Source organism: Cetorhinus maximus, chromosome 9 (genome assembly GCF_964194155.1).
Source record: "Cetorhinus maximus chromosome 9, sCetMax3.hap1.1, whole genome shotgun sequence".
Classification (NCBI taxonomy): Eukaryota; Metazoa; Chordata; class Chondrichthyes; order Lamniformes; family Cetorhinidae; genus Cetorhinus; species Cetorhinus maximus.
The window spans coordinates 116,109,814-116,133,629 of record NC_135887.1 but is presented as its reverse complement, the minus strand read 5'-3'; the positions used below and the strand labels follow the sequence as shown (position 1 = coordinate 116,133,629).

At 44.2% G+C, this 23,816-nt stretch overlaps 1 protein-coding gene across 3 annotated transcripts in view; it reads right to left on the bottom strand.

The window, feature by feature from the left end:
- Nucleotides 1–23,816, bottom strand: part of mapk8ip1b (mitogen-activated protein kinase 8 interacting protein 1b) — a 184,428-nt gene that overhangs the window by 95,707 nt on the left and 64,905 nt on the right. For all 3 annotated transcript variants that reach the window (XM_078549407.1, XM_078549408.1, XM_078549409.1), the window contains exon 2: nucleotides 20,215–20,320. In XM_078549407.1, the coding sequence (XP_078405533.1) occupies nucleotides 20,215–20,320 (106 nt within the window). The remainder of the gene's footprint in view (nucleotides 1–20,214; nucleotides 20,321–23,816) is intronic.

The window sequence follows — 23,816 nt, the reverse complement described above, 5'->3', positions numbered from 1 at the left end:
TGCCCCAGATTTGAAGAATTTTGATGAATTGGTAGACCTCGTGAAGGGTCATTTTCAACCAAAGCCCTCAGTCACGACGCAGAGGTTCAGGGTTAATTCGTGAAAGGGAGCCCCAGGTGAGACAATCGCATGCGATGTGGCAAATTTGAAGCAGCTAACGGAACACAGAGTTCAGTACGACTCTGAATTACATGTTCAGAGATCGTTTAATGTGTGGTGTGAAAGAGAACTCTATTCAGAAAAGATTATTCTCTCATGTGAATCTGGATTCCAAGAAGGCCATGGAAAGTGCAGTAAGAGATTCAAAAGCAATACAGGGTGCACAACATGACACCATCCTCCACATTGGGTGGGAAACCTCAGCCGAAAGAGGCATGAAAAAGCGAGACTCTGCCGAGAAGCAGGAAACAGCCCCTGCTAGCCGAAGAATAAAGAAAAATAACTTAGCAACGAAATCAAAGAATACTTTTAGTAGAGATGGAAACAGTCTTTTAGCAATTGGCAGTTTAAAAAAAATCAAATGCTACTATTTTCATAGAACTGGGCATAAGATGAGGCAATGCAAGGAAAGATTCAAGCAGACTTGTAAACAGAAGAAGCCGCCCAATGAAATTTACAATATAGAAAGCCTGAAACACCCAACAAATTCATACATTTACTCGTTTAATCTGAAAGTTGGAAAGACAGAACCAACATTCGTCACAGTGAAAGTAAATGGCGAACCTGTTAGAATGGAAGTGGACACGGGAGCTTCCACTACAGTAATTGGGGAACATACCTTCAGGCATTTGAATAATGATGAACATCAATTAAATTTAGAAGAAACAGCTGCTAAGCTAAAAACATGTTCAAGTAAAAGGCATCAGCAAAGTAACTGTCCATTATGGGAGCCAATCAGCATAGCTACCCGTGATGGTGAAGGGCCAAGCCTCCTGGGGCAAAATTGGTTAAAGGAGATTAAGTTAGAACGAGCTGAAATTTTCCAGTTGAGAGCCAGCGGGCTACCAGAGCTACTCAAGGTACACCACTGTCTTTAAGGATGAACTGGGGAAAATCCAGGGCCTGCAGGCCAAGATTCATGTGGATCTGATAGCAACCCCTCACTTCATTAAAGGCGAGACCAATACCATATGCCCTGCGAGAAAAAGTTGACGTTGAACTGAACAGACTAGAGAAACTGGACGTTATACAACCTGTTCAGTTTTCAGAATGGGCAGCACCCATTGGCCCCGTCCTTAAACCTGACCAAAGCATCCGAATTTATTGAGACTACAAACTGACAGTTAATAAAGTAGCTAAGCTAGACAGGCACCCCATTCCAAAAATCAAAGACCTGTATGCCAAGCTGGCAGGAGGGACAATGTACACAAAGCTTGACATGAGTCATGCTTATCAACAATTAGAGTTAGATAATGCCTCCTGGGAATTTGTCACAATTAATACCCACATATATTGTACCAATATATGATTGGCTTTTGGTGTCTCTTCAGCTTGCGCCATCTTTCAGAGAACAATGGAAAGCTTACTGCAGGGGCTGCCCCGGGTTGTAGTCTATTTAGACGATGTATTGGTGACAGGATTCACTGAAGAAGAGCATCTGGCAAACTTAGAAGTCTCAAAACGTTTCTTGCAAGCTGGAGTGCGTTTAAAGAAAAAGTGCACATTCCAAGCGAGGGAGGTAATCTATTTGGGTCACCGGGTAGATTCACAGGGCCTCCACCTGGTTGAGGAGAAAGTGAGTGCCACAAGAGAGGCACCTGCACCAAAGAATGTCTCAGAGCTCAAATCAATCCTAGCTTGCTTGGTGTTTCCTAATAGTTATAACCTCTCAGTTCCCGTATCACCCTTGTAAATCTTTTGTTTTTTTGCACCCTTTTCAGTGCCGCTATCCCCTTTTTATAATATGGAGGCCAGGACTGTGCACAGGCTGTACAAGGCTGCTAGATGTGCCGGAAGGTGAGGTAGATGCCAGTGATGGTGATACTGTGAAATAGCTGAAAGCGGAGGAGATGATTGGCTGAGAAGTATCTGGAGATGTGTAGGAATCGGGAGTTGCCTGTCAGTCGACTGGGACTATGACAGATAACGAGAGACATTTTGGTACAACGGCGTATAGTTTTGTCTAGAGTGTCCACTTGAGCGGAGCCTGAACCATGAAGGAAAGAATCCTAGAGCATGCGGATCAATTTTAAAAGATGAGATAGAACTCAGTTGTAACTCTAAGTGAAAATTGAGGAGGTGGTGCGTTGATAGCAGAGAGAACAACAGGCATTGTGGGCCGCCAATTGAATATTCAAGTTTCAAGCAGTCTGTTCAGGTCTATAGAGACCAACATATACAACAACAACAACAACAACTTGTATTTATACGGTGCCTTCAATGAAGTAAAATGTCCCAAGGTACTTCACAGGAATAGTCAAACAAAATTTGACTTCAGGAATCAATGTTGAGTTCAACACTTTCAGATGAAAACCGCTGGCTCCCATTTGGTTTAAAAAGCAGCTGATGATAATGGGTGGGACTGACCAGCCCCACCGAAAAGTCAATGGACTTTTGGCTGGGCCGCAGAATTTCCCGCGGCGGGTCCTGCCACGGCGGGGCTGGGAAATCCCAGACATTGATTCTGGACCCAGTTTTTGTTTCTTTACCCGTTTCGTTACCATCCCCTTTTTGTCGTGGGTCACCCAACTTTTGTCATTCTCTCTCATTCTTTCACCGGGTATGGGCATCACTGGCTAGGCCAGCATTTATTGCCCATCCTTAAATGCCTCGGGAAAGTGGTGCACCATGGTGAGCTGCCTTCTAGACCCACTGCAGGCTCATGTGCTGCGGGTACACCCACAGTGCTGTTCAGAAGGGAGTTGCAGGATTTTGACCCAGCCACAGTGAAGGAACGGCGATATGGCCCTAAGTCAGGATGGTGTGTGGCTTGGATGGGAACTTGCAGGTGGTGGTGTTTCTGTGCATCTGCTGCCTTTGTTCTTCAAGATGGTAGAGGTTGTGGCTTTGGATCACTCTTGCCGTCCACCCTATCACAGATCTTTCCCTTTTGTATTTTCCTCCCCTTTCCCTGCCTCTGTACTTCTTAAAACCTGTTCAATCTGGAACATTTTCTAGTTCTGACGAAGGGACTGAACATGTTTCTCTCTTCACAGATATTGGCCAATCTACTGAGTATTTCCAGCATTTCCTGCTTACATTTAAGGTTAGACATTCAGCTACGTGAGGAGACATAAGGACAGATGACCAAAAGCTTGAGTCAAAGAGCCAAGTTTTAACACACTCCTTAAAAGGAGGAGAGAGAGATGGAGAGAAAGAGAGATTAGGGAGGAAATTCCAGAGTTTAGAGTCCAGTTTGTTGCAGTCAGTAAGGGGCAAGTCATTGCCTTGTGAATGTGTATAACATATAAATGCATTCCTACACATTTCACAACATCACCCTACTCTGTCCCTGCCTCTCCTCAGCTGATGTGGAAACCCTCATCCATGGCTTATCTCTAGACTTGACAGGGAGGAAGATGGAGACTGGACTGATCAAACACCACAAAACTGACAGTGACTGGGGCATAAACTCCATTTGATTCTCATTGCATTGAATTGACATTCCAGCCTCTCATCCTTCACCCTCCATAAAACTAAACACTCTGCAAGTCCCATTCACTTATCACCTGGAAAAGCTCAGGTCTGGTAGCATCGGCGGAGAAGAACAAAGTTGACATTTTGAGTTCTCATGACCCTTCAACAGAACTAAGTAAAAATAGGAGATGGGTGAAATATAAGCTGGTTTAAGGTGGGGGGGTGGGGGGAGAAGTGGGGGGGTGGAGGGGGGGTGGTTGTAGGGACAAGCAAGCAGTGATAGGAGCAGATAATCAAAAGATGTCACAGACAAAAGAACAAAAAGAGGTGTTGAAGGTGGTGATATTATCTAAAAGAATGTGCTAATTAAGAATGGATAGCAGGACACGCAAGATACAGATAGCTCTAGTGGGGGTGGGGTCACCATATGAACACACTCGACCTCTCCCTCCAGCAGCACCGCCGCACCTTTTTTCAAAGCTGCGCGTGCCCCCAGTTTCATTTTATTCTTCGTCTCATCCGACGACTCAACAAGAAACTTTTTCTCTTTCTCTCAAGTGCTAAGGAACGCAAGCTCCAACAACTCATCGACACCAACACACATCTAGGACCCTCCACCCCTGCCTGTCCCTCCGTCCCCACCCAATCTTCCAATCCCAGCCCCGGCCATGTATTCACTATACCCCCTGACCTTCCCCTCTCCGATGCTGAACGTTCAGTGCTCAGCAAAGGCCTTAGTTTCATACCCTTACGCCCTCATCTCAATGAATTTCAGGCTCGGCACGATGCTGAACTCTTCTTCCACCGCCTTCTTCTCCGTGCTCACTTCTTTGGGCAGGAGTCCTCTCCCTGTTCAATGGATCCTTTTACCCACCTTCAATATTCTCCCTCTACCTGGACCCCTCCCTCTGGATTCTTACCTTCTCTTGATCTTTTCATTGAGAACTGTCGGCGTGACATTAGTCGTCTCAATCTCTCTGCTCCTCTCACCCATTCTAACCTGTATCTCTCTGAACTTACTGCACTCCGTTCTCTCAGGTCCAACCCTAACATTGTCATCAAACCCGCTGACAAGGGGGGTATTGTTGTTGTCTGGCGCATTGACCTCTACCTCGCGGAGGCTGAGCGTCAACTCGCAGACACTTCCTACTACCTCTCCCTGGACCATGACCCCACCACAGAACATCAAGCCATTGTTTCCAGGACTGTCAACGACCTCATCTCCTCTGGAGATCTTCCTCCAACAGTTTCCAACCTGATAGTCTCCCAACCTCGGACGGCCCGCTTCTACCTCCGACCCAAAATCCACAAACAGGTCTGTCCCGGCAGACCGATCGTGTCAGCCTGTTCCTGCCCCACAGAACTCAATTCTTGCTATCTCGACTCCCTTCTCTCTCCCCTTGTCCAGTCCCTTCCCACCTACATCCGTGATTCCTCTGACACCTCACGTCACATCAACAATTTCCAGTTCCCTGGCCCCAACCGCCTCTTCTTCACCATGGACGTCCAATCCCTCTACACCTCCATCCCCCACCAGGATGGTCTGAGGGCTCTCAGCTTCTTCCTCGAACAAAGGACCGAACAACCCCCATCCACCACTACTCTCCTCCTTCTGGCTGAACTTGTTCTCACACTGAACAATTTCTCCTTTAACTCCTCTCACTTCCTCCAAATAAAAGGTGTGGCTATGGGTACCCGCATGGGCCCCAGCTATGCCTGTCTCTTTATGGGGTATGTGGAACATTCCTTGTTCCAGTCCTACTCCGGCCCCCTCCCACAACTCTTTCTCCGGTACATCGATGATTACTTCGGTGCTGCTTCATGCTCTCGTCGGGACCTGGAAAAATTTATTAATTTTGCTTCCAATCTCCACCCCTCCATCATTTTCACATGGTCCATCTCTGACACTTCCCTTCCCTTCCTTGACCTCTCTGTCTCAATTTCTGGTGATAGACTGTCCACCAATATCCATTACAAGCCTACCGACTCCCACAGCTACCTCGACTACAGCCCCTCACACCCCGCTTTCTGTAAGGACTCCATCCCATTCTCTCAGTTCCTTCGCCTCCGTCGCATCTGTTCTGATGATGCTACCTTCAAAAACAGTTCCTCTGACATGTCCTCCTTCTTCCTTAACCGAGGTTTTCCACCCACGGTCGTTGACAGGGCCCTCAACTGTGTCCGGCCCATCTCCCGCGCTTCCGCCCTCACGCCTTCTCCTCCCTCCCAGAAACATGATAGGGTCCCCCTTGTCCTCACTTATCATCCCACCAGCCTCCGCATTCAAAGGATCATCCTCCGCCATTTCCGCCAACTCCAGCATGATGCCATCACCAAACTCATCTTCCCTTCACCACCCCTGGCAGCATTCCGTAGCGATCGTTCCCTCCGTGACACCCTGGTCCACTCCTCCATCATCCCCTACTCCTCAACCCCCACCTACGACACCTCCCCATGCATACACAAAATATGCAACACCTGCCCCTTCACTTCCTCTCTCCTCACCGTCCAAGGGCCCAAACACTCCTTTCAAGTGAAGCAGCATTTCACTTGCATTTCCCCCAACTTAGTCTACTGCATTCGTTGCTCCCAATGCGGCTTCCTCTACATTGGAGAGACCAAACGCAGACCGGGCGACCGCTTTGCAGAACACCTTCGGTCTGTCCGCAAGAATGACCTAGACCTCCCTGTTACTTGCCATTTTAACACTCCACCCTGCTCTCTTGCCCACATGTCTGTCCTTGGCTTGCTGCATTGTTCCAGTGAAGCTCAACGCAAACTGGAGGAACAGCACCTCATCTTTCGACTAGGCACTTTACAGCCTTCCGGACTGAATATTGAGTTCAACAACTTTAGATCTTGAACTCCCTCCTCCATCCCCACCCCCTTTTCGTTTCTTCCCCCTCCCTTTTGTTTTTTTCCAATAATTTATATAGATTTTTCTTTTCCCACCTATTTCCATTATTTTTAAATCTATACCTTTTATGTCCTTTTAGTCTTATTTCACCCCACCCCCACTAGAGCTATCTGTACTTTGCATGTCCTGCTATCCATTCTTAATTAGCACATTCTCTTAGATAATATCACCACCTTCAACACCTCTTTGTTCTTTTGTCTGTGACATCTTTTGATTATCTGCTCCTATCACTGCTTGCTTGTCCCTACAACCACCCCCCACCCCCACTTCTCCCCCCACCCCCCCACCTTAAACCAGCTTATATTTCACCCCTCTCCTATTTTTACTTAGTTCTGTTGAAGGGTCATGAGGACTCGAAACGTCAACTTTGTTCTTCTCCACCGATGCTGCCAGACCTGCTGAGTTTTTCCAGGTAATTCTGTTTTTGTTTTGGATCCCCAGCATCCGCAGTCTTTTGTTTTTATTTTTGTTTTTATCACTTATCACCTGGTGTTCACTCATCTATATACTAGTTCTCAGTTAAGTAGTGCCCTCATTTTAAAATTCTCACCCTGGTTTTCAAATCCCTCCATGGCCTCGCCCCTTTATCTCGGTAACCTCCTCCGGCCCTACAACCCTCAGATCTCTACACTCCTCCAATTCTGGCTTCTTGAACATCCCTGATTTTCATTGCTTCACAATCGACGGCCATGCCTTCAGGTGTGAAAGGTATAAAGCTCGGGAACTGACTCCCTAAAACCGCTACCATTTTTTCCTCCTTTAAGAAGCTCCCACCTTACAACAGTTACATTTTGTTTTTTGTTCTTTATACAAATCTACCTCTTCGTCCATGCTTTTGATCATCTGCCCCAATATCCCCTTATTCGGCTTGATGTCTAATTTTGTTGCATTATGTTCTTGTGAAGCTCCATGAGTCATTTTACTACGTGAAAGGTGAGGTGCAAAAGCAAGTTGTGCTTGCCGTTGCATTTGACAATGAAAGAGTTTTCAAATCAGGTGACAACTCCTGGTTCCCTGATTCAGATGAACACGCAAAGGTGTGAACATTCAATTGGTTTTTCTCAAGTTTGCAGCTGCTATAGAGTTTCTCTTCAAAACATAAATTAGTCATCTGCCAGCCAGTTCAATTTGCAGCCAACTCCAAAACAATCCAGTGAAATATAACAGTGGATTTATGAACGGACATGGTTTACATTGTCATCTGTGCCCGAGGGAGGGAAGGAAAGGAAGGAAGGAACCTGGGCTGATTAAATGACAACAGACTGATAGCAACTGGAGATAAACCCCACTTGATCCTCATTCCATTGATGCTCAGTCAGGTTAAAGTGAAGAAGCAAAATGAAGGAGTGGTCTTTAATGCGCCTGCTGTGATTAGAAGTTGTGCTGAAGCAGGGAGAGAGGAGGCTTTTGTGGAATGTAAACACCAGGCCTGTCGGGCCTACTTCTGTGCAGCAAATTCGATGTGACGACAGCTTAGTTTGCATTTCTTCTGGTGCCTTGACTCAGAAATAAATCATAGAATTTAACAGCATGGAAAGAAGCTGTTATTTCATTCAGGGCATCCCAGGCCTGCTTAAAAAATATCTCCCACTCCGACTCTTCCCTCAATTTTTTTGAAATATTTGCTTTGCTGTTTCTAAAAGAATCATGTGACATGATCCTGGCCATCAATGAGAATTCCCAGATTTACCTGTATTCCAACATACAGAGGCACTCCCAAAATGCTGAGAAATGCAGCCATGAAACTGAATGAACGTATGTGTTAAAAAGAGAGAGCGGTAAGGTTCGGAATACACTGCTTGTTGGAAGACAAAGCCTGACCTTCCAATAGCCATTGAGGAGCAGGAAGGAAACGTCAAAATAAGACTTCCCTTGACAGAAAACCAATCATATTCAAACACGCAATGACCTTCAGCTGTCTGATTTCCCTCTTCTGTAATTTCTGACCTACTGCAAAATGCTGTCACTGCAACAGGAAATGTTCCATCTAATTAGATTTGAAGCAATTTAATTTATATTGAATAACATAGAATGTACAACACAGAAACAGGCCAGTCAGACCAACTGGTCGATAGTGGTGTTTATACTTCAAGCGAGCCTCCTCCCACCCTACTATGTCTAACCCTATTTGTTTCTTCCGTTATTCGAACATGGGATGTGGGCATGGCCAGCATTTATTGCCCATCCCTAATGGCCTTTGACAGGGGGTGGTGGTGAGCTGCCTTCTTGAACCGCTGCAGTCCATGTGGTGTAGCTACACCCACAGGGCTGTTAGGGAGGGAGTTCCAGGATTTTGACCCAGCGACAGTGAAAGAACGATGTAACATTTCCAAGTCAGGATGGTGAGTGACTTGGAGGGGAGCTTGCAACTGGTGGTGCATCCACACGGCTGCTGCCCTTGTCCTTCTAGGCAGCAGAGGTCTCAGGTTCAGAAGGTGCTGTTGAAGGGGATGAGATGCTGCAATGCATCTTTATCGCAAGAGGATTTGAATACAGAAGTAGCAAAGTCTTGCTACAATTATATAGAACCTTGGTTAGACTGCACCTGGGGTACTGTGTGCAGTTTTGGTTCCCTTACCTCAGGAAGGATACAGGGAGTGCAACGAAGCTTCACCAGGCTTGTTCCTGGGATGGTGGGACTGTCTTATGAAGAGAGATTGAGGGAACTGTGCCTGTATTTTCTACAGTTTTGAAGAATGAGAGGTGATCTCACTGAAACCTGCAAAATACTTAAAAGGGATGAACAGGATAGATGCAAGTAAGACACTTCCCCTGGTTGGGGAGTCTAGAACCAGGGGACACAATTTCAAAATAAAGGGGAAAGCCACTTAGGTCCAGGATGAGGAGAATTTTTTTACTCAGAGGGTTGTGGATCTTTGGAATTCTCTACCCCAGAGGGCTGTGGAAGCTCAATATTAGAGTATGTTTGAAGCAGAGATTGACAGGTTTCTAAATACCAATAACAAAGGGACATGGGGATAGTGTGGAAAAAGGCAATGATGTGGATGATCAGCCATGATGGTATTGAATGGTGGGGCAGGCTGAACAGGGTGAATGGCCTACTACTGCTCCTATGTTCCAATCTGGCAGATACGTCTAACAGGACTCGGCCAGCTCAGTCAGCATTGATGCTACCATTGATGGACATTGAAGCCCTCGCTTTGTATTTGTCACCCTCTGTGCTTCACCCAATAGGTGTTCAATATGGAGTATAAACTTTTCAGCTGAGGGAGGGCGGTAGATGGTAATCAGCAGGACGTTTCCTTGACCATGTTTGACTTGATGTCATGAAACTCCACTGGGTCCGGAGGCAATGTTGAGGATACCGAGGAACACTCCCTCCCAGCTGTATACCACAGTGCCAACACCTCTGCTGCATCTGGACATAGCCAGGCAGATGGTGGTGTTTGGCACATCGTCTTTAAGGTACGATTCGGTGAATGTGAAGGCTGTCAGTTGACTAGTCTGTGGGAAAATTCTCCCAATGTTGACATAAGTCTCCAGGTGTTAGTGAGGAGCACTTTGTAGGTTCAACTGAACACAGTATGCCTTTACCATGTCTGACTTTATTCTTATTGTACTGTGTCATAGCTCCTTGATTCAACTGAGTACTTGCGAGGCTATTTTGGAGAGCAGTTAAAAGTCAACCTCATTGCCATGGGGTTGGAGTCACATTTAGGAAAGACCAAGTATGAAAACAGATTCCCTTCCCCATGAACCAGATAGGTTTTTACAATTCAGCAGCTTAATGAAACCAGCTTTTAAAAAAAATTCCCGATTTATTTAATTCATCGAATTCATTTCCCCTACTGCTGTGGTGGGATTTGAATTCATGTCTCCAGATTACTTCTCCAGGCCACTGAATTACTAGTCCAGTAATGTAACCATCATACCACCGTAACCTTGTTGCATGTGTTTACTCTATATCACTAGGTCAAAGTGAAGAGCTATCCCAAAAAGGCATGAGATCCATGCATACTTGGTGGGTCAAACTGATCTGCAAGGGGGGGATTGTTTATTCACCAGTACTGTTTTCTCACCAACTTCCTGCCTTGCGATCTACAGTGGACAAATCTCTCAGCCATGTGTCTGTGCAAACTGCTCATCAACACTCAAAGCATTACTTTCCACAGTCATAACACAATGAGGCCTATGCATTCTATAAGACCTGATCAGATACAAGAAAAAGAGAGTTTTACCTTTTCAGAACACCAGGACATCCCAAAGTACTGTACAGCCAATGAAGTAATTTTTGATGTTTAGTCACTGTTGTAATGCAAAAAGCAAGTTCCAAAAACAGAAATATGATGATGGCCAAATCATCTGCCATTATTTTTTTTTAAAACGATGGTTGGCTGAGGGATAAATATTAGGCCCAGAACACTGGATATTTCCCATGCATTTCTTCAAAATAAAGTCATGGTATCTATTACGTCCACCCGATAGGACAGGCGAGGCCTCAGGTGTACATCTCTTCTGAAAGATGGCACTGGAGACAACCTAGATTATATGCTCAAGTCTGTAAGGAAGGGGTTAACAGACTGCCTCCTCGTCCTGGCCCTGAGAATGGAAGGCACCAGCAAACCACCACTGACAAAAAACTGCCAAGAGGAGAGCTCAGAGCAATGTTTCTTATTTGAAAACAGGATACAGTGATATGGAGTGAATTGAAGAGAACATTTTACACTGAATAGAACAATCTACACTGAATAGGACACTCTACATTGAAATAGAGCAGTTAATTGCAGCAAATTGATTGAAGCCAGAAAAATAAATCACAGCGAGGGGGGGAAGAAGTCCTTACATAGCTAATCCAATGTAGGACAACTTGGGAACATGCCTACCAATCAACAGCCAATCATGCACCAAACTAACCAATCTGCATCCAGAAGAGGTTTGTGCTCTTTCACAAACTGTATTCTGTATGCAAGGGGCCAGTTAGCTCATTTGGTGAGATGGCTAGCAAGTAGTTCAGTATAACGTCATAGCACGGGTTTGATTCCCGTTCTGGTTGAGGTAGAGTTGGGACTTCCATCCTCATCCTGGCCCTGAGAGTGGAAAGCACAAACAAACCACCACTGACAAAAAACTGCCAAGACGACAGCTCAGGATGAAGCATTAGTAGACAATGAATTAAGGACCTGCCTTCAGGCTGAGCACATTTGATATTCTATATATAAACCCCCAAAAAAGTCCCTCAGCGCAGCATTCAAAAAGGAAGACAAGGGATACTTATCGACAGGCAACACTAGTAAAGGTAGACAGAAGATAGTGTTAGGAAATAGAGATAGTATAAGTTATATTTGTATTTATGGGTGTTCAGAATGAGCTTTAGCTTTAAAGTTTAAGTTTGATTTGTATTTCTGTATTTTTGTGTTATGAAAAGATCAAGTTGAGTTTTAGTTTCACTTTAAAAAGGTACCTGCATTTCTAATGAGTTTTACAACTGTAACAGAAGTTAAGCAAACACAACAGTTGAAAAACTGGGCTGTTGCCTAGCAACAGGGGTCCAGAGAGGCAGGTCCCTCCCATGCACACACACACAGAAGAAATGAGAAACAGCAGTTTGATTTGGAAACTGTTTGGGTTCAGTTGGTTTTGAATACAGCTGCCAAGCAGAAGCAACCTAGAAGGGACAGATAGCCAGTTCCAAGCTAAAGTTGGTTGAAAGTAGTTGCTAGAGAGAGACTGGAGTAAAATACAGCAAGTCCCAAGCTAAAGGAAATAAAAACCCAAAATCCAGGGAAGTGGAACAGGAGAAAGCTCCAAGCAGACCTTCTAGTCAAAGGAAGGGCAGGAACCTGGAAAAGATCTGGTAAGTGAAGTTAAGAGTGAGGGGCAGAAAGAAAGGCTCCAAGCTTCAGATTTAAAGAGACAAAAGCTGCAGAAAGCAAATTTAAAGCGACAACAGCTTTCAAGAGGCCAGAAGGTCCAAAGAGACAACTGAAGGTCTGTAACTCTTTGCTATGTACTGTTGACAGCTGAGTCAGAGTGAGAGAGTGCGTGGAAGATGGCTTGAATGCAAGTGGTGACCCAGGGGAGGGGAACATCGGAGGAGAGTTCAAAACCCTGGAGGCGAACCATTACGGAAGGTATCGGTTTATGAGAAGATTCCAAGGAAAATTCTTGGAAATTGGAGATTGGAAACCCTTGTGTGAAAGACGGAGTTCAGTGAGACTGGTTGGCTCACAGTGTGACAAGCATCTGGGGAGAGTTGAGGAGAGATCTATAGCATCTGTCCGGAGTGGCATCTGTCACTTGGTTTCAGAGTGTGGTGTGTCTGACCATGGGTCACTAATTGTTTTACATGGACTGTGCTTACTGTGAACATTAGAGTATAAGATAGCTTTTGTAACATATGTTATCCTTACAAATCTGTATATTTCTGTAAATGTATAGTTGTGGGTGAAGGGGCATTGTAATTATAGTTCATCTTTTCCTGTTGAATAAACGTTTTATGCTTTCGTTAAAAGTTCATTCACTAACGCCAGTGACTCTGTTCAGTAGCCCCTCTCTACCTATCTAAACAAACAAATAAAAGTTAGGATCTATCCTGCTGGGTTCCAACCTGGGGCCAGGCTTGTCCAGAGGTAGCCTCAGCTGGGGATCATAACAATAAAAATCAACAGGAAGAATCCCAGTGAACCAAGCAGGAAGATCAGGGTAACTGTTTGACTTAACTGAAACTGTTTTATTTAAAATTCTCAAAGAAAGCGTTTGATTAAGTTCTTAAATTCGGAGTCTAAGACCAAGGTAAAATCACCTACAAGTCGCTGGAGTGGGACTTGCCATTGAAGTGCTAGATAGCCAGAACCAGTTCCTGGATAAGTATTATATGGGACTCGATTTATTTTATCTGTGTAAAATAAGCCTCATCTACCTGTATTAATGGAACCATTTCAAGTGGCTGAGTTGAGAATTGGAGAATTCTAATGTGAGAAACACTTGACCAAAAAATGATCAAAGTTAAAGCAGCCTTCAACTAACTTTTTCTTGTTCTTAGCACAAAATTTTTGGTGGATTAACGCATCCCTTAAAATTCACATGAAAATGCATTAAATAGCCAAGTGGTGTGTTTGGAACTGACTGCTGCAGTGAGCTGCAGAGTCACTAGAGGGAGCTGTAAACTAGTATGTAATGAGGTAAACGTTCCCACCAAGTTCTGTCTAAATACACGACCCAGATGTAGATCACTCATGATAGGTACAGCTTTCTGGCACCTTAACTGGTTTTTCAGTTGCTAACATGGAGAGTCTCAAGAAGCTGGGGCTGTTCTCCTTGCAGTAGAGAAGGTCAAGGAGAGATTTAATAGACCTGTTCCAAATCATTAAATAAAGAAGGAGAAATTGTGTCCAGGGGCAGAAGGGTTGCCAACCAGAGGCCACAGTTATAAAATCATTGGCAAAAGAACCAGGAAGACTTGAGAAGAAATCTTTAAATGCAGCCAGTTTCCCAAAGCCCTGCACATATTTTTCCTTTTCAAGTTTTTATCCAGTTCCCTTTTGAAAGTTACTATTGAATCTGCTTCCACCACCCTTTTAGGCAGTGTATTCCAGATCAGAACAACTGGCTGCATTAAACATTTCAACCACATATCAGCAATTTTTAAAAAGGAGGATTTGCATTAACAACATGCCTTCCTCGATGTTAGATCATCCCAAAGCAATCAGCAGCCAATGAAGTACTTTTGAAGTGTAGTCACTGTTCTATTATTGGAAATGTGGCAGCTAATTTGTGTACAGCAAATTCCCCTAGGCACCAGTGAGATAATGACAAGATAAAACTTTTTTAGTGATGTTGTTTGAGCTACAAGGTCAGATTAGAAAAGCTCTCTCAAAGGAGATTGAGGGGGGGTTTTGATGGGGGGGTGGGGTTACAAGATTATGACAGGTTTGGATAAGATAGATAAAACTGTTCCTGTTAGTTGATGGTACAAGGATTAGGGAACACAGATTTAAGGTTTTGGGCAAGAGATTCGGGGTTGATGGGGGGAGAACGTGGGGAAGAACTTGTTTATTTTTTTTACACACAGCAAGTGGTAATGACCTGGAACTTGCTACCCACGAGCATGCTGCAAGCAGAGATGATCAATGGTTTCAAAAGGAAATTGGATGGGCACTTGAAGGAAAAAAGCTTGCAGGGCTATGGGGACAAAGCAGGGGAATGAGATGGACTAGTTTGCTCTACAGAGAGCTGGCATGGACTCAACGGGGTGAATGGCCTCCTAATGTGCCATAAATTAATCCATGTTGCAATGATATGGAGCCAAGGCGGGTGTGATGGAGTTAAGATGCACATCTGCCATTGAATGGCAGAACAGGCTTGAGGGGCTAAGTGTCCTTCTCCTGCCCCGATGAACCTGAAGAGCTGGCAGAGCTGCAGGTTTCAGTGCCAGAGAAAAGACAGGATCCAGCCGCTCTTCATAATCCAATAACAGTTTCCTGTCACAGCAGCTACAGCAAAAAATAATGTGCCAAAAGACTCTAAAATGCTGAACAGGAGGCCTTTTGTCAGTGAGGAACTGTCCACACAATTATACGTTAGGAAAGAAAGTCACTGAATCTAATATTGACCCACAACCAATTTGTAATCTTTGCAGCAATTACTTGCTTCCCTAGTCCCAAGCCAAGCATTTCTGGTTCAGAGCTGTACGTTTTCAGGTGTTTTATCATTCTAAATTCAATTACCCTGCCTTAGATCAGTCTTCATCCATAAAATCTCCAGCCATTCATTGCCAGGAAGTCCAGTCTGTAATTCACATCCACTTACATTTAATGGTGACAGTGGTTGGGAGTCAATTCATGTTATGTTATCACCTGGGTAGGGCCCACGTCCGATGTAGATTGTAAGGCCGTAGGCTGATGATCCAGGGCTTTCTGGTACACCCTGCCTGCAGGTAAGCTGCTAACCAAAGCTGAAGCCTGTTCACAGAATTAAACTGCCTCCCTCATCCACCCCTCTGTTTGAAGACTTGTGTGTCACACTTCAAATGTCATACTATAAATTTCAGCATCACACTTGACTTTGATGTTTTTTTTTATTGCAGTTTTTCACCTCTCTGGGGGAATCACTTGGTTTTGGGTGGGGTGGGGAATGTATGGCCAGAATTTTTCAGCCCCTCACACAGGCAAGATCTTCCCATCCCACCGGTGTGAATGGAGATTTCAATGGCTCACTGGCCCCACCACGTTTGGGAGGGTGGGGGGGGGTGATGATGCTGGGAAGTTCCAGCCTATTTATTGCGATATACAAATAACAGAAATACAAATATTAGAAAAGTAATGAGCCAGGCAGACTAGTCAATCAGCAATGCTCTAACATAAGCCCAAACAGTAGTCATTTAACATGGATGACAAGTCAATTCACTAAATCAGCACGTTTTTCAATAACTACCGTAACTACTTTAGCAAGCCAGAAATGAGGCCATAGATAACTCAGCTATAACACTGACACATCATTATTCTACAACAGCTTGCATTTATATAGCACTTTTAATGAAATAAACACCTCAAACTGTTTCACAGGAGGGTTAGCGAACTAAACTTGACCCCGAATCACAGAAGTGCACAAGAAATAGGAGGAAAAGTAGGCCATGCAGCCCTTTGAGCCTGCTTCACCATTCAAGAAGCTCATGCCTGATCATCTACCTCAGCTGCACGTTTCACCACTAACCCCATATCGTTTCACTGCCTCGGAGTCCAAAAAATCTATCAATCTCTGTCTTGAATATACTCAATGATTGAACATCCACAGTAGATCTGGGGTAGAGAATTCCAAAGATTCACAACCCTTTCAATGAAAACATTTCTCCTCTATTCACAACTGCAGATGAGATAAAGAACAGAAGACGAGGCATAATTGGAATACCAGGGCATACTACAAAGTTTGGAAGAAGGTGTCCAGATATCAGATGATGTTTTAATGACATAAAGAAACAATCATCCTTCCTATGGGCTTTGGACGCCAGTAATATTTTTGAGACTACCATCGATGTACAACACATGGACATAAAACATATAGAAATGAATGAGCACAACATCACGCACATTCAGTCTTGTTTCTCAACTCGAGTACCGTAGCTACTCCATTTAATGCTGAAATTGTAGAATGATATAGCACCGGAAGAGACCATACAGCTCAACATGTCTGTGCCAGCTGCTTAAAAGAACTATCCAATTAGTCCCATTCCCCTGTTCTTTCCCTATAGCCCTCTGAATATTTTTGCCTCAATTAATTATCCAATTCCCTTTTTTAAACTTATAATTAAATCTGCTTCCACTGCCCTTTTAGACAGGGTATTCCAGAAAGCAACTCACTACTTGAAAGAAATCTTATCTTAGCTCTGGTGCTTTTGCAAATTACCTTAAGTCTTGGTCTCAAAACAGAAACCTCTGACTTGTTAACAAACACCCGAGCCATCTGAGCACAACTATGCATCCATCATCTTCGATTTCACTGTCCCATCTGGGATAAATATTACCCAGGTCAACGATTAAAATTCCTCTGCTCTTCTTCAAAATAGTGCCATGGGATCTTATACATCTCTCCGAGAGGCCAAACGGGCTTCAGTTTAAAGTCTCATCTGATAGACAGCATCTCTGACAGTGCAGCACTCTCGGAGTTCTTCACTGGGAGTGTCAGCCTGGATTTTGTGGAGCGTAAACTCAAGTTTCTATCTCAGTGATGAGAGTGCTACCCAACAAAGCAGAGGGATGCAAAGGGTATATTGCAGTCAGGGTTTTAATGATTACGGTGCTCTTTAATTGCCGTTTTTTCCATTCTTTCATGGGATGCAGGCGTCACTGGCTAGGTAAGCATTTATTGCCCATCTTTAATTGCCCTTGAGAAGGTGGCAGTGAGCTGCCTTCTTGAACTGCTGGAGTCCATGGCTAGGACAGGCTTGCCTGTGTATCAGAATCCTATTCATCAGTATTCCATTCTCTTGTCTGAGTTGATATAACCAAAGCAAATGCAGCACAACAAATAAGTTCAGCAGATTTTCCAGTAGGATAGTTAGTTTACAAAGTGCTCTGCCCGCCCTTGACTGGTCCAAGTACAGTATTAAATTGGGACTATATTTCAGCTTTTGCTGACACAGGGCTGGACAATTGTCCTCCTGACAATTAGCTCTGAGCTTTGGTTTTGCTGACATGGCTGATGGGTCACAGTCTAAGCTGCAAAGTGAATCAAGACATTCAGGAGGTCATTCCAACTGGTCGATTTTCCTGGAGGACAAAACATCAGGTAAAGTTTGGCTGCCTAGAACCCCTTAAGCAATACACATGCAGCCTGATCAATGTCTTGCCTGTAGAAATACCAACTCTAAGAGACTCATTGTTTTGGAGGAGTAGCAGATATAAATGCACCCTTCAATGAGGTAACAGAGGTCACTGTATCTATGAGGCAACATCCTGCCTTCCTCCAATCTAGCGTCCTGTGCATTCCCAATTTTCTTCACTCCATCACTGCCAGCCATGCCTTCAGCTGCCTGGGCCCTAAGCTCTGAAATTCCCTCCATCTCTTCACCTCTCTACCTCTCTCTCCTTTTGTAAGATGCTCTTTGATCAAGTTTGACCTGTCCTGATATCTCCTTATGTGGCTCAGTGCACAATTTTGTCCGATAATCCTCATTTGAAAGGCCTCATGGTATTTTACTACATTGTAGAACTGGAGGTTACAGAGATGGGGAAGGGCAAGGGGATTCTAAATTTAAGGTGTTACTGAACCGGGAACCAATATTCATAGCAACGTGCATTTGGATACGACAAGTCCAGGGATTACTCTCCTCTGCAGTATTTTTTCCATATCCTCTCAGTTTTTGAGGCACACCTCAGCATACAAATTTTTGAAATCATGGACATTACAAGGGTATTGAGTGTAGCAGCAGCAAGCTGAATCACAGCTTCATAAAAATTACAGCCTAGAAGGAAGTCACTTGATCCACTGTCCCTGTGTCTTGTGCCAGTTATTAATTAAGAGCGATCTTATCCTTACATTGTAACAGTGACTACACGTCAAAAGTACTTCATTCATTACAAAGCACTTGGAAGTGTCCGGAGCTTGAGAAAGGCGTTATACAGAATTCATTTGCCCCATCTACCTGCATCCCATTTAGAGTCATAGAGGTCTACAGCACAGAAAAAGGCCCTTCGGCCCATCGAGTCTGCACCGATCAAACAAGTACCTAACTCTTCTAAACCCATTTTCCAGCACTAGACCCATAGCCTTGTATGCCATGGCATCGCAAGTGCACATCCAAATACTTCTTAAATGTTATGAGGGTTTCTGCCTCTACCACCCTTTCAGGCAGTGAGTTCCAGATTCCCACCACCCTCTGGCTGAAAAAATTCTTCCTCACATCCCCTCTAAACCTTCTGCCCCTTACCTTAAAATCTATACCCCCTGGTTACGGAGCCCTCCACCAAGAGGAAAAGTTCCTTCCTGTCTACCCTATCTATGCCCCTCATCATTTTATACACCTCAATCATGTCCCCCCTCAATCTCCTCTGCTCCAGGGAAAATAACCAATCTCTCCTCATAACTAAAACTCTCCAGTCCAGGCAACATCCTGGTAAATCTCCTCTGCACTCTCTCTAGTGCAATCACATCCTTCCTATAATGCAGATTCCAGAACTGCACGCAACACTCTAGCTGTGACCTAATCAGCGTTTTATACAGTTCCAGCATAACCTCCCTGCTCTTGTATTCTATGCCTCGGCTAATAAAGGCAAGTATCCCATATGCCTTCTTAACCATCTTATCCACCTATCCCGCTATCTTAAGGTTCTTTGCCTATTTCCCATATCCTTTCATATGGCTCTTTTTCAAATACTTATACAATTCCATTTTAAATTACATTACAATCTCTATCTCAATAGTTGTCCTAAACCATCTCATAATCCAATAACCCTATATTCTTCTAGTGATTTTTTTTATTCATTCACAGGATATGGGTGTCACTGGCAAAGCCGGCATTTATTATCCCTAATTGTCCTCAAGGTGGCGGTGGTGATCTGCCTTTTTGAATACAACTGATGGTTTGCTAGGCCATTTCAGAGGGCAGGTACAAGTCAACCATATTACTGTGGGTCTGGAGTCACACACAGGCCAGGCTGGGCAAGGACTGCAGGTTGCCTTCCCCTAAGTACGTAGTGAACAAGATGGGATTTTAAACCAATCTGGTAGCTTCGTGTACACCATTACTGATACACTGTAACCTCTCAAATTTGGAATTCGGAAATCCAGAAACACCAGTTGTCTGGAATTTATTGAGAGCACATATGCAACTCCAGGACTGGCCACTTGTGGCACTGTGACAGAGTTAACAGTATGGCCCTCATGGTTATTAATTGTATCTCCGAGATTTTCCAGACATGACTGTGATTCTGATTACAACTTAACATTGCATGCAAAATGCTGGACAGAGGTAATTGCCAGAAGTCTTTCACTTTCCTAAGAATTGGCAAGCAATTTTCTCCAGATTATATTTGCATTGCTGTTACTACATGAATAGCAAAGTAAAATCCATTCAACTGTCTTTCTACTTAACCACTCGCATCTTCCTGTCATTTTGGTTAGGACCCACAATCCTCAAGAGAGAGGTTATTGGTGCAGTTAAGGCTTTGCTCACCCAATGTTTCCCCACCCCATTCCATACCATCAGGATGAGGTACAGCCGCGGGTTAACATTCACAGCGTACTCACAGCTCACAAACTCTTACCCTTGTAGCCAGGCCATCCTTACAGTGCAGACTTATCCCACATTCATCTGTTATTTCAGACAAGTCTTCATCTTCGAACTCCTCCAAACTAATGTCATGAGTTAACCTGTAGCGACATAATTGAGAACAGACCAAGTCAGCACAAGACCGAATGCTAGATGACATTGAGAAACTGCTCTTCTGCACACAGTGGCACCATTCTGTAGTCCTTCTGCCTTAATATGCAGACACATGCTTGTGTTGCACTGGCTCAGTGGGCAGCACTCTAACCTCTTGAGCCCTAAAGTTGTTGCTTCAAGTCCCACTCTCGGGACTTCAACAACAAGATCTAGGCTCACACTACGGTGCAGCACTGAAGGATTGCTGCACTCTTCGAGGTGCCATCTTTCCAATGAGACGTTAAACCAAGACCCTATCTGCTTATTCATATGGAGATAAAAGATCCTGTGGTGCTATATATCCCTCAACCAACAGCATCAAAATAAATGATCTGGTCATTGCTGCATTGTTGTTTGTGGGATCTTGCAAATTGGCTGCAGCATTTCCTACATTGCAACAATGACTACACTTCAAAATTACTTCAGAATTATTAGGATTATGAAAGATGCTATATAAATGCAAATTCTTTTTATTTTTGTCCAATAAGTTGAACAAATTGGTTTATGTTTAATAAATATATTCTGTTCTAGACATACCTCGTTTTAATGTTTAACTGATTGAGGAATTAGAGTACCAAGGGAGAATACTTCTTTAAATTTCATTCCAGTGACAACTTTAACAATCTCAGGTCACAGAAAGTCAAGAATCCAATCAATTTCCGCTCTGAATTTTAGCTACAATCTTGTAACAAATTACCTTTCCACGCCAATGTACCATTTCTGCTTCACAAACATAAAAGGAATTGGATATATACTTAGAAAGGAAATATTTACAGGGCTTTGGGAAAAACACACAGTGGAGCAGGGCTAATCAGATTGCTGTTTCAGAGTGCTGGCACAGGTATGATTTTTATTTATTCATTCACAGAATGCAGGCTTCGCTGGCTGAACCAGCATTTATTGTCCATCCATAGTTGCCCTTGAGAAGCTGGTGGTCAGCTGCTTTCTTGAACTGCTGCAGTCCATGTGGCGTAAGTACACCCACAGTGCTGTTAGGGAGGGATTCCAGGATTTTGACTAGCGATAGCAAAGGAACGATATGCTTCCAAGTCAGGATGGTGAATGACTTGGAGGGGAATTTCCAGGTGGTGGTGTTCCCATCTATCTGCTGCCCTTGTCCTTAAAGATGGTAGTGGTCGTGGGTTTGGAAGGTACTGTCTAAGGATCCTTGGTGAATTCCTGCAGTGCATCTTGTAGATGGTACACACTGCTGCTACTGTGCATCGGTGGTGGAGGGAGTGAATGTTTGTGAATGTGCCAATCAAGCAGGCTGCTTTGTCCTGGATGGTGTCAAGCTTCTCAAGTGTTGTGGGAGCTGCACTCAACCAGGCAAGTGGAGAGTATTCCATCACACTCCTGACTTATGCCTTGTAGATGGTGGACAGGCTTTGGAGAGTCAGGAGTTGAGTTACTCATGCAGGATTCCTAGCCTCTGACCAGCTCTTCTAGCCACAGTATTTATATGGCTAGTCCAGTTCAGTTTCTAGTCAATGCTAAACCCCAGGATGTTGATAGTGGGGGATTCTGTGATGGTAATGCCATTGAATGTCAAGGGGCGATGGTTGGATTCTCTCTTGTTAGTGATGATCATTGCTTGGCACTCGTGTGGTGCGAATGATATTTGCCGCTTGTCAGCCCAAGCCTGGATATTGTCTAGGTCTTGCTGCATTTGGACATGGACTGCTTCAGTATCTGAGGAGTTGCGAATGGTGCACATCGTGCAATCAGCGAACATCCCCACTTCTGACTTTATGATGGAAGGGAGGTCATTGATGAAGCAACTGAAGATGGTTGGGCAGAGAACACTACCCTGAGGAACTCCTGCAGTGATGTCCTGGAGCTGAGATGACTGACCTCCAACAACCACAATCGCCTTCCTTTGTGCTAGGTATGACTCTAACCACTGGAGAGCTCTGACTTCAGTTTTGCTACAGCTCCATGACGCCACACTCAGTCAAATGCAGCCTTGATGTCAAGGGCAGTCATTCTCACTTCACCTCAGGAGTTCAGCTCTTTTGTCCATGTTTGAACCAAGGCTGTAATGAGGTCAGGGGCTGAGTGACCTGGCCGAATCCAAACTGGGCATGGGTGAGCACGTTATTGCTAAGCAAGTGCCACCTGAAAGCACTGTTGATGATCCCTTCCATTACTTTATTGATGATTGAGAGTAAACTGATGAGGCGGTAATTGGCCAGGTTGGATTTGTCCTGCTTTGTGTACACAGGACATACCTGGGCAATTTTCCACATGGCCGGTAGATGCCAATGTTGTAGCTGTACTGGAACAGCTTGGCCTGGGGTGCGGCAGAATGGCCTCCTACCATGCTGTATGATTCTAACGCCACAACTTTGACTTTTTTTGGAATGTCTTATCTCCATGGACTTATCACCAGGTGGCTTCCTGTAGAGTCCATGGGATTGAGTATCTCCAAGTTAGAATCATAGAAGAATTACAGCACAGGAGGAGGCCATTCGGGTCATTGCGTCTGTGTTGGCTCTCTGCAAGAGCAATTCACCAAGTGCTGCTCCCCTGCCTTTTCCCCGTATCCTGTAATGTTTTTCTCTTTAGGATTGAATCTACATCACACTCTCAAGCAGTGTATTCCAGATCCCTACCAACTGCTGAGTAAAAAAAGTTTTTCCTCTGGTTCTCGAACCTTCGATGATCGAAAACAGCTTCCCCCTATCTGCTCTGTCCAAATTCCTCATGATTTTGAACTACTTCATCAAATCTCCTCTCACCCTTCTCTTCTCTAATGTAATAGGATTTGATATGCTGTATTCTTGCTTATTGCCCAGCTACTGATGCTGTTTCAATGATCCTGTATAGTACCTAACTACTTTTCCAAGAATTTCCATCGGGGAGATCCTAGTGCCTGAGGATTTGCCTGTTTTGAATAAAGACCCAAGGATGGAAAGAAAAATGTTGTTGGACCTGCAGGTTGAAACATTGCAATGTGAGTCTACTGCCACTAGAGGTAGTGCTGGCATAAAATGCCTCTAGTGGCAAAACTCTGTCACTACAGTAGTATTCTGAAGGCTTGAATTTAATGTAAACACATGGAATGATATGCCCAGTGATCGAAGTTCAGAAATATATTATCCTTTGGATCAGAAATTATCCAGCCCACTCTTTTCTATCTTCAGAATTTCAATTTGCAACATTCAAGTGTCGGCCCTTCCAGGTATTCTTGTCAGAACTGTACCCAGACTAAAACAAGAACCTTTATATGAAAGAGAGAGGTGCACTGACAATCTTCACTAAAACCAAGCAACAAGGACACAAATGTTGAAGAGGGTTTCCTGGGATAATGCACTCCCAGTATAGCATTTAGGGAGTGCTGTTCAGTCAAAGGAACCATTTGCCTTCTCAGATGGACATAAAATATCCCATATCACATTTCCTGCATTACAATAGTGACTCCACTTCAAAAAGTATTTAATT